The sequence below is a fragment of the Astatotilapia calliptera genome, chromosome 12, assembly GCF_964374335.1.
Source record: "Astatotilapia calliptera chromosome 12, fAstCal68.1, whole genome shotgun sequence".
NCBI lineage: Eukaryota > Metazoa > Chordata > Actinopteri > Cichliformes > Cichlidae > Astatotilapia > Astatotilapia calliptera.
In genome coordinates this window covers 2,024,961-2,036,763 of record NC_137433.1, presented here as the reverse complement: position 1 = coordinate 2,036,763, position 11,803 = coordinate 2,024,961, and the positions used below count along the sequence as shown (strand labels likewise).

The 11,803-nt window shown below is 42.4% G+C and overlaps 1 protein-coding gene across 1 annotated transcript; it reads right to left on the bottom strand.

Moving 5' to 3' along the window:
* Nucleotides 1-1,635: 1,635 nt before the first annotated feature.
* Nucleotides 1,636-11,127, bottom strand: dpp7 (dipeptidyl-peptidase 7). Its single transcript, XM_026188199.2, has 13 exons — nucleotides 10,931-11,127; nucleotides 8,902-9,022; nucleotides 8,683-8,822; nucleotides 8,294-8,457; nucleotides 7,548-7,683; nucleotides 5,868-5,949; nucleotides 4,644-4,810; nucleotides 4,098-4,158; nucleotides 3,270-3,388; nucleotides 2,593-2,749; nucleotides 2,111-2,175; nucleotides 1,963-2,033; nucleotides 1,636-1,878 (listed from the first exon to the last, which is right to left on the bottom strand). The coding sequence occupies exons 1-13, from the start codon at nucleotides 11,099-11,101 to the stop codon at nucleotides 1,767-1,769; spliced, it is 1,566 nt and encodes a 521-aa protein (XP_026043984.1). The 5' UTR covers nucleotides 11,102-11,127; the 3' UTR covers nucleotides 1,636-1,766.
* Nucleotides 11,128-11,803: the final 676 nt, after the last annotated feature.

The following is an 11,803-nucleotide window of genomic DNA, read 5'->3' as shown; positions in this document are numbered from 1 at the left end:
GTTACGTCTACATTATTAACTATGTAAACAGCTTCCAAAAGATACCGCCATAGCTCTCTGCAGATGTAAGTTTTACTATTTGCAAATCATTTAATATTTTTGTTAGTTATGAAGACCGAATATGTTTTTAAGGTTATGATAGGTGGTTTTTGGGTGGACTTAACACGTCAGAAGTGTAGACAATTGGCACATCACTGACCCCCCTCAGAGACATTTATACTGGCAGACTTCAGCAGAAATCCTGTATCATCATCGAGGTTCCCTCAAACCCTGGACACTCACTTTTCCCCCCTTCCCGCTGGTAAACGCTACAGATCAATCAATTCAATTTTATTTATATAGCGCCAAATCACAACAACAGTCCCCTCAGGGCGCTTTATATTGTACAGTAGATCGTACAATAATAGATACAGAGAGAAACCCAACAATCATATGACCCCCTATGAGCAAGCACTTTGGCGACAGTGGGAAGGAAAAACTCCCTTTTAACAGGAAGAAACCTCCAGCAGAACCAGGCTCAGGGAGGGGCGGGGCCATCTGCTGTGATTGGTTGGGGTGAGAGAAGGATGACAGGATAAAGACATGCTGTGGAAGAGAGACAGAGGTTAATAACAGATATGATTCAATGCAGAGAGGTCTGTTAATACATAGTGAGTGAGAAAGGTGACTGGAAAGGAAAAACTCATCATGGGAATCAGGTCAAGACAAACAGACTCAATAGAAGCTTCGACCCACAGCCTGTCAAACATGCCCCACCTCCACCCTGACTGAAGATTAACTGTGCTGTTAACACTCATGGACACTTGCACTGTATTTATTTATAAACAGTATTTGTTACAGTTTAATACAACCAACATTCCTACCTTTATTTATATGACTGTACAGTAGCAACCAGTGTTTGTTTGTGTGTGTGTGTGTGTGTGTGTGTGTACACACACACGCACGTGTATAAAACTTATAACAAATCTTTTTTGTGTAGATATGTTGCTATGTATGAATCTGAATGTAAATCTACATGCTGCCAACGGAGAGATGACAAACTGTTTCACTGTTCTTGTAACAGTGACAATAAAGGATCTATTCTATTCTATTTAGTTCAACTATGAGTGCTCAGACTAGAAAACTCAGTGAATTTCTTATGAATTTCTATTTCTCTTGCAGTCTGCTGGTCTTTGTCATATCAATTGTTTATTTCAATGAGTGTCTCAGATACAGTCACACTCAGCACTCTTGTTATTTTAGCCTGAATGTTTTTCAAACATTTATTTTTAACTGAACTTTACTCCCATGTAAACACTTTGAAAAGCTTCAAGTCTTCCAGCTTCCTCTTTGGACCTCAGACAAAATTATCTTTAACTTTCACAGTCAGCCTTCTTGTTTCTTGCCTTAGAGGTGCAGCTTCTGTCTTACCGTATCGTCACCAGTTCACTGCTTTTGCTTCTTCACCTGGAGGTAAATGTGTTCGCCGTTCAGAGAAATGGGGGCGGGGCAGTATGCAGATGTATGCAGATGTGTGCAGATGTGTGCAGATTCCAAAACACTGCTGGTTTGGAATGATCCTGATTTACTAACATATGCATTGAAAAAAGTACAAATTTAAAATGAAATTACAATGAATACATTTACAAACTGGTGTTTCATTTTTACATTTCACTTTATTTATTTCAATATTTTTAAAAATAAATTTATTTAACATTGAACAGTCTCAAAAAGCTGCAGTCTGATTCTTCTGTAACTGCAGTTCGAATATTCTTGTGTGAACGTGCTCAAACAAACTTTTGTAATCTGGTCCTCTCCATCTTCACCCAATGTGCAATCAGGTCTGCTTCTGTCTTCCTGGCACTAATCACTGACACTGGATCAGCCTCATTAGAACCCCTGCAGAAAACCATATGAAGCAATTGCACATTTTTGGGAGGTTTCAGGAGTTTCTATAAAAAGTGAAAAATGCTCTTGCTGTACCTCAGGTCCAGATGATGGGCTCCTCCAGATATGTTGAGTGCTATCAGTGAGTCACTCAGGGATGTGCGCACCTAAAGCACAAAGAGCTAAGTAACACACATGAAACAGAAGCTTTACTGAATTATAGCTAATTGGTTGACACACTTACCCCTCCGTTGGCCCATGGGTCCAGGTCTCCATTGGAGAAAATAATGTTGCTGGCTGTGGAGAGAGCTGCACACACGAGACTTCATTAGAAACACTAACCGAGAGACAAATGTATTCAAACTTTATGGCAACAAAAAGTTTTTCGTCGTACTTCTTGTTTCACTTTATACAACACGGCTCATTCACACGAGCACTTCTATCTAATGTTAACGTACATTCATACTTTGGCATGCAGCCTGGGATCAAACCACCAGTTCTCTAATTAGGGGACGACCTGCTTGACCTCCTGAACTACAAGCCAGCCCAGCAGAACTGGTGAAATGTCTGTGCTGCAGGCAGGCATGTAGAAAAGCGCGATATAAGACACAGTCCATTTACTATGTAGTTTGTGGCTCTAATCAACAAACCATTTCCTTTATTGAGCCACGTGCAATATAACTTCTAAATGTCAGTCTCATCAGTCTGTTGGTCTTCAGCTCTCACCGTCACCCCAAAACTGGATGTTGAGCCAACCCGGTCGTGGAACCACACCCCAGCGTTTGGAGCAGTACAGCCTGCGGTCTTCCTCAGTGAAAGGCATCGGAGGAAACATGTCCGTCACATTGTTGCTCTCGTAACATAGCTCGATCTCCGTGCATGCCTGCAACGACACAGACGCAGGTTCATCAACATCAGAAAGGATAATATCCAGTTACTCACAGTTAAAATGATCTAAATCTAACTTTCCAAAGCACTGTAGTACTGCCTCGGGGCTTCTTCTGCTCTGTTATCGGTATCAACAATTCCACAAATTGTGTCTTTTAAGATCCATGTTTACATGATTCAAACCCATGTCTACTAATCTACTGTTCCACCCCTGGATTCACATCTGGAGCCAGATCCAAACATCTCTGTGCAGAGTCACTAAAACTGGACTCACCAAAGCACAAAGATAAATCTGAATCATTTTATGAATGGGGAAAGGCAAAAAATGCACGTTTAATCAGAGGAGACTGGTGACTGGGATAACTTTCACTTTAGTGCTCTGGAAGCAACAGGAGGAGACGAGGTCGGCGAAACATACTACGACTGTGGCATCCCTGAAAATACCCATTCTGCCACAGTGGATCAGTAATGTCACACATGTGGTATTACTAATTCACCAGTGGGTGTTGGAGTACCTGGTAGTCCCAGGCCAGGCTGTCGAAGCCCAGCCCACACCCAGTGGGATCAGCACACTCCAAATACAGGCTGTACAGGTCAAAACAGGGCAGAATCCCGGTGGCGTTGTATACGATCGCTGAAAGATGAAAGAGACATACAGACGTGTTATTAACCTTCGGAGCGAGAGAGAGAAAACGCAAAAGCCCAACATTGTTAAAAGTACCAAAGGTCCACACCGAAGGCCTCATTAAGTGACATAAAGGTTTATATACAACAGTGATCAAATAAAATATTAACACAAGGAATTTGAAGAACTAATCATACAGTGGTGCAAACGTCATTAGTGAAAACCAGCAGCAAGGTTTGGTACAGTTTATAGAGAACGGTCTGAATTATTTACTGAAAACAAAAAGTGTCACATGGAGCGGGTGTAACGGGTGGTCCATGATGGACAGCAGTTCACTCGTGAACTTCTCAGACACCTCCAGATCCTGGACCACGATGCTTCTAGCCTGCCCCCTAGACTCAGGCCTCTCCACCACATCATCAGCAAACCTGAAGCTTAGGTACAGTTAAGCGAGCCAGTCTAAAGCAGGCTGCAGTGAGAAGAGGTGTTTGAACAATGGTTACATAATAGTGCAAGTTATTTAAGGGTTGGTTGTGCGTGACGCGGTCATTACAATCACCAGCCAATCAGGATGGGCAGAAATACGCAGGGAGGGGAATCCCATAGAGACACATGGAAATGAATGTCGGGAGTGAGAAGTGCTACTTCCTTGTTGTCCCTATGCTCTGTCCTAGCTGTGCTGTTTAAACAAAGTTTTGATCATCACTGAAAGTCTCACCTGCAGTGTCTCTGAGGTTACCCAGCAGGTCCGATCCTCCCAGCATGGTTTCACAGGCTACCTGGAAGACAAAGCTGTGTCACCTTTGTCTGGGGGGCTTCATGCTGGTGTTAAGTTGTTCACAATGATCACCTTTACTCTATAATAAAACATTTCTAGGAGTGAGCTCTTCCATTATCATGCTCCCTGATATCAATGAAACGTGTTGGGGAGGGTATCCAAGGCTCGACCAGCCTCAAGCACGGCTTATCATTTAAATAACACAAAATCTAATGACATGAAGCAGACGGCCTCATTGCATCTTATTATAACACTATGGCTTCTGTTGGTGTGGCATCCTTTGTAAATGTGTTTATACTTTAATGAAATCTGTCATCGGCCCTCAGAGAGGTCTTCTCCAACCAGTAGCCCTGACCAGTAACCGTATCCTTGCTAGTGAAAGACTTATTATGGTCTCGGATTTCTCTGTAACACAGTGTTATTTATAGCATTCTGTCAAATTATAGTCTGGAAAAGACGCCACACGTCCTTCTTCAGCCTGTGTACCTTGACAGGATTGGCAGGCATGTTCCCCATGAAGTGAGTACTGTAAGGGTAGTCCAGCATGGCCATCAGGGTGAAGGCATTCCTTAGAAAACCATTCAGCTGGTGGATGTCCTGGGCAGATGATAGAGGCTTGCACAGGGCAAACGCTGATTGAATGTGACGATACTCTGGCGACAACAACAGAGAGTTTTTCATTATCAGTTACTTTACTTTTTATTACAGGACTTTCCAACTACAAGTAGCACCACATATTCTTTATCAGAAGTCCTCGACAAAGAGAAAATAAACCTTTTGTGCGATGTGCTGCTATCCGGTTGTTCAGTGATGACGCGACGAATCCTACTTCCGGGTCTAAAGTAGTCTGCGTTTAATATGGCTTTTGTGTTGTTAACATGTTTAATGTTATGTATTTTCTTCTATTTGATCTCAAAAAGCTCCTAAAACAGTCAGTGATCCCTGTTGACCTCCCTCGGCTTTTATTACCGCTAATCATTTATTTAAGCTCAGTTTTTAAAACCTTAGGATGTAACTACAGCCCAGCCCATGCAGCAGTATATGAATGACTAACCTCGTATTGTGGATGGATTATCTCAGTTGTTCTCCTGGCTGAAGTTTGGTCCTTTTACAGCATCCTGCCATGCGATTACATTTGTTTCTGACCACCGAGAACACTCACGTTAACTTTTATCGAGTGGAAAAAAAGTTAGCTTGTTTATATTATGCTAACATAGCTGTGTCGCTAGCGGTCACGTAGCACATCATTATACCAGCTAGCCCAACTTCAGTAACCCTACAAACGTCACTGCTGTTTAGTTTTCTGTCTTCATTTATGTTGGAAGTGATAACAGAGCTGTACGTTTTAATTTGTTTCCAAAACCCCGCAGTCAGGACATGCTATATTGTATTTAGATAGAAGCTAGCGAGCTAACTTCCTGCTAACTTCTAACTCCGTTAAATGTCATAAATTCCGTTTTCATGGATGCCTGGATGTTAAACTCAATTGTTACACCTGGTAGAGCAGAACGCTGATCATTTTATTAAACATGAAAGACTTTAGACAGTTTTTCAACTCTCAGTAATGCCACAGTGATCGTTTGATATATGGACCTGCAGCGGAGTTTAGGCCCAGACATGGCTAGTGACGTCAGACTGAACAACCGGATAGCAACACTGCGTCACTGAATATTTAAATAGCAGTTCAAATTAAAGCCATCTTTTCATTACCCTGCGATTCAGCCAGTTCTTTCAGCTGATGAAAAGCTCCTCTCACAGCATCTGTGCAGTCAGAGGAAACACTCTCAAAGTCCTGGAGCCAAAGAAAGATCAGTTTGACGGTTACTGCAACGCTATGGTAGGAAAACACTTTCATTTCAGTAGCATGGCAACGCTGAGGAGCCAAAGAAAACTGACACAGGGTTGAAAGTTCCTGCAGGACATGGTTTCCATTATTAACATACATCCCCTAGCTGATGGTCATGAGAGCACATAATCATTATGTACAGTCCTGATCAAAGGGCCGCACCTCCACAAACCACGTAAACCCCAAACACAGAAATCAAACATGAACCCAGTAATGAGTGCACCGTTATTATTGATCACTTCAATGCTTGATGCGAGCGTTTCCATGAGGTCAGTGGGAAAATTTCTCCAAGTGGTGAAGACGGTTGCATGAAGGGCATCTACTGCCTGGAACTGTTTTTGTAAACTTTGCCATCCATCCACAAAGGATCTCAGTTGGATTTAGATCAGGGGAACACGCAGGATGGTCCAACAGAGGGATGTTATCCTCCTGGGAGAAGTCCTTTGTCCTACGGGCATTGTGTGCTGTAGCATCATCCTGTTGAAAAACCAAGTCGTTACCACACAGATGAGGGCCCTCGGTCATGAGGGATGCTCTCTGCAACATCTGGACTCAGCCAGCGTTTGACGCCCCTGCACCTCCTTGTTCCACTGAAGGAAAAGCACCCCAGACCATTATGGCGCCCCCTCCACTGTGGCGCATAGAAAACACCTCAGGTGGGATCTGCTTGTCATGCTGATAACATTGGAAACCATCAAGGTTACATTTGTCCTCCTCAGAGACTAAAACTTTCTTGTCAGTCTACAATCAAGACGTTTCCTTGTGAATAACTACCGAAGGTTAGGAGGTCCAAGAGTTTTAGCAGAACTACTGTGTGTATTGCAGTCTGCACACTTCAGACATGACAGATCCACAGTGATCTGCAAATGTACGTGGAGGCTTGCCTGTAAATCAGGGGTTCTTTAGCCCCGAGGTCACTCAGCAAGTACCACCAGGTGGCATATTACTCAGTCTTCACAATACAACACAAACTGTGCTTCTCCTTTCTTTGTCAGCTTTATTACTGAAACACAATGAACTCGATGCCAGCTCCAACATCCGAGGAAAATGCAATGGTTACTATAGAGCCTGGGATGAGTTTCAGTCAGTGCATTGTTCATATAAGTAAATAATGGAAGCAACACAGGTTCCTTTTGATTAAACCCAATAATCAAGTATCAGAGCAGAAGTGCAGTGATTCTGACTCTGCAATCTCTTCTTCTTTAATCCTGGCTCATTCTGTCCAACCCAGTAAGACCATAACGCATTAAAACAGCAACAACAACACGAAAACACTGCATGTCAGCAAACGTCCTCAGCTGAGGAAGTGCAGTGGGCAGGATAATCCTCGTGTGAAGCTTATACATGAAGTAAATACATGGGCTCACTTCCTTTTTCAACAACAACACTGGGCCTGTTTAAAAGCTCTGTTTGGTTGGTTTGTCCATACTTGCAGCTTAGTTAAAGATCACTTTAAAGTGGGTGGATACAGAAAAGTCTTTCCATGTTTGCCTCTCAATCATACAGCGTCACGAGCTGGGAGAGAAGGAAAGGAAGCAACTTACACTCGCAACATCTCGGAAAAACTGCCTGGAGTCTCCCAGGCCAGCAGTGGACAGGATGGGGGCGCTGGCGGCCAGAGCTCCAGCCACTATGTTTGGATATTTGAGTCTCATATAAACTGACAACATCCCACCATAACTGCAGGAGCAGATACAATAAACAACAGATCAGCATATATCATAAAGAAGACTCACACATGCCAGAATTGTAAATATCTGTGTGTTTAAACTTGTCAACTTATTATTCGTTTATCATTTTACACTTCAGGAACACACAGAGGTTACTGAAGCTTGCACTCTGCGGCTCCTGTTAGATCTGGTGTCTGATTCCCAAACACTATTTATCCTGGAAATGTCTTTTAGTAACCTTACACTGTCAGAACAGAGAAGCTTGTTTCATTGCAGGCTGCTGCTTTAGTTCAGTGCGTGAGCAGCTGGGTTCAAGCCTGACCCTTGACCTTTGCTGCATGTCTTAACCACATTTCCTGTCCATCTCTACTTAATATCCAATTTAAAAAATTATTTCAAGAATGAGGAAAAATCTAATTAAAGCAAGTTATTAGAAATTGGAATCAAAAGTTATGTCTAGGGGCAGGACATAAACATTCATTTAAACCGGCTTTAACAGGCTTTGTTGATATGCCCAAATATTAAAGTAAAGAAATAAATACCTACAGTGTAAAGCACAGCTAAAGGCAAGTCACACAAGCAGAGAACAATGATGTCGGTGTGAGTTAGGGGCATCGTACCTGCCACCGAACACGATGGCTGGACAGTCTGTGGCTCCCAGCTGCTGTTTCAGCTCAGTGATCATGATGGCGTAGTCAGCCAGGGCTTGCTCCACCGTCAGCAGGCTGATCTGAGGTATGTTGAAGGAGTCTTTCTCAAATGGTAGCGATTTGCCGTAGTACCTCTGTTAGACAGAAACAAGCAAACAAGAAGTTCAAGCTTTAAGCAACAATCAGAAGACGGGCAGCCACGGTCCAGCTGCTGCAGCTCACAGGTCCAGCATGAGGACGTCCTCCTACATCCTCATGCTTTACTCTACTTGCCTTTTTGTTACACGAGGTGCAAATAGTCTTGAGCCACTAATAGACTGGTCACAAACACTGTCTGAGTTGTAAAAGAATCTTCTTACATGCTCAGCAAATATGACCAGCGCCCTCTGCTGTGCAGCCAGCTCTGTGATGAATCCAGAATTCAGGGCAAATTCCCAGATGTCTCCTTCATTGCCAGTGTAGAAGAAGATGGGTCCAAAGCCTTTTTCCCAGTACTGATCTAAGAGGACAGGAGAGACCGATATTACGGATCACTTGCTGCTGAATGTCTTATATTATTAACAGGGAACTACATTCACCTGTGATCAGGTAGCGCTGATTAAATGTCCCATTTCCCATACTGTTGAAGTTGAAGTGATCCAGAGTCTGAGTGAAAAACTTCTCTGTGAACCGTGGATCTGCGTCATGATGCTGTCGTGACTAGAAAAAGGAATGAAATGCATAAAGATCAAGACTTTAAACAGGAGTGTCATTTTACATTGTGAATTATTGTTACTGGTTTGTGCACAAACTGGTAACTTTTTTCCTCAATCAGGCATTTAATGGTCATTTCAAATCCATGTCTGATATCTGTAGTATGGAAACCATCTAGATAGAAAATGGGTATTCTCACCAGTGACAACTATAATAATAATAATAATAATAATAATAATAATGGATTGCATTAATATAGCACTTTTCGAGACCCTCAAAGCGCTTTACAACACCACTATTCATTCACTCTCACATTCACACACTGGTGGAGGCAGCTACAGTTGTAGCCACAGCTGCCCTGGCGCACTGACAGAAGTGAGGCTGCCATATCGCACCATCGGCCCCTCTGGCCATCACCAGCAGGCGGGAGGTGAAGCGTCTTGCCCAAGGACACAACGACCAAGACTGTCCGAGCCGGGGCTCGAACCGGCAACCTTCCAATCACAAGACGAACTGCCAACTCTTGAGCCACGATCGAATATCTGAATAATTTTCAGATATTTGAATTATTAAATGAAAACTTACAACAGTTATAATTGGGAACTGAGAAGCATATAAACCTGTAGGCTCCAGTCCACACACCACAAACAAATCCCTGTTGAAGCTCAAACTCTGCTGGGCCGAAGTCAACAAAACACTCAGCTTTATCACTCTGGGCTCTTGGCGTTCCCAACGTTCCCATGTTGTCTGTAGAGTATAACCCAGCTGTCCTGGGATGGAGCCTCCACTTTACCATTGCGCCTCATCCTTTAAAAGTAATGTGCATGTGCACGATGTATACTGCGCTGCTATTCTCCTCCTCTGACACACAAACGGAAATCAACTGATTTCACAAAAACCAATAAGTGGGATCAATAAGAAATCCAAGGAACTGGTTCTTGGTTCCCATCCCTAGTTTTAATGGAGTTAAACTATTTAATGATAAAATATCAGTAGTTGTAATTGAATTACAGATATCTACAACAGACACTTACATTGGTGAGAATAACAAAAATTAAGAACCAACTACTGAGAAATTAAGAGTTTTTATTTAATCATGAATATCTTTCCTTGGAAATTTGCTGTGGGCACAAATCCAATTATTGGCATTAGTAAATCCATGTTTGCCCACTATTTCCTGTGGAAAAATAAACCAGGTCTGCTAAAAACCATCGTAGTGTGACTTTCGCCCTTCTTCAAATCTGTGAACACTCAGAGAATTTCATGTTTAACTGCAGAACCAAAACATAGCAGGGGAAGTAAGTATTGCTGACTCTGCAACATTGCTCAGTTACAAAAAATAAAGTCTCTAATTTTTTATGGTAGTTTCATTATAAGAGAGACAGACAGAAAAACACATCACATAAGCAACACCAGCTGATTGTGTTCATCTGGACGTTTCGTCATCATCAGCTGACGTCTTCAGTCTCAGCTGACTGCAGGTTTCCAACCTTATAAACAGGACGTTTGCACAGTGACTGAAACGAGCAGCAGTGAATGAACACTGGGCTGGGAGGTCAGCTTATGATCATTCATAATCTGGGTGTTGGTCTTCCCGAGTTTTTACATGACGTTGTCAATCACAGAGTCAATCTAAAGCAAAAATATTGCCATGAATTATTGTAACGGTGCAGGTCGCTCAGCACGAAATAAACGATGGAGCATGAAATGACGTTCTAATATTTGACCGCACAGCTTTAGCAATTCATCTCCAACCATGAAAATCAGCGCCTGAGCAAACTTACAACATCAGGTGTTCGCCTGTAGTTTAAAAACGCGCTTTACATGAACACAGACCGAGCAGCCAGTTAGGCTAACTGGATCACGAGACTCTGGCCGGAAGTAAGGCATGATGAAAACATTGTGTCACGTTACCTGCAAATACGTGTGCGGCAGACTGTGCAGCACGTCAACACACAAGACGAGCGCCACGGAGGACAAAATGAATCTCATGTCCACGGATGTCACCAAAATCACGTCACAGTACAACTGGCCAGAAAGTCCTTTAGTTTTTAAATTCCCGACTACGCCTGCGTCGCACGTCATATGATCCAACGTCGCAGTGATGTGTTTAAGTGCCTTCTTGAGTAAGTCGGAATTTCCAGGTTCACAGTCCCGTACCCGAGTACGCGGAAACAAATCTCCGAGAATACGTTTGTTCTTTGTAGAAGTAACATGACAAGATTTAACACATATAAAAACACTCTCTCAAAATACTCTAAATACCCTTCTACTCTAGTCAGTATCTGCATTAAAATTACCTGACAGCAAAATGAAAATAAACAAAAATGAAATGTCACCGTATACATGGTACCGTGAAAGAGTCTTGAGCCACTTCTCAGTTTTCTGGTTAAATATTTCTGCTTGAGAAATGGGAAAAATATTGAATTACTGACAGCTCTAAAGAGATCGAAAGTCAATATTTGGCGTGACCAACAGGGCCTGAATTCTCTTTAGTAAGTTTCTTTATAATTTCTTGAATTTATCCAACATTTCTCGAAGCTTTTTCGAGTAGATTCTTTGGGAATTTGGGTTTTTCTTCTGTTATCTGTTAGGATGATCTCATGCTGATTGAATAATGCTGAAATCCAGGTTGTGGGAGGTTAATCTATGACTCACAGCTACATTGTGTATTTTCTGTGCAGGTTTTTTTCTGCATTGGGAGGTTTCTAGATCATTTTCTTGCTGAAAAATTACACACCTGAAAAACCAAAAAACTGCAGATTGCTGTAGATCAGGGGTCTCAAT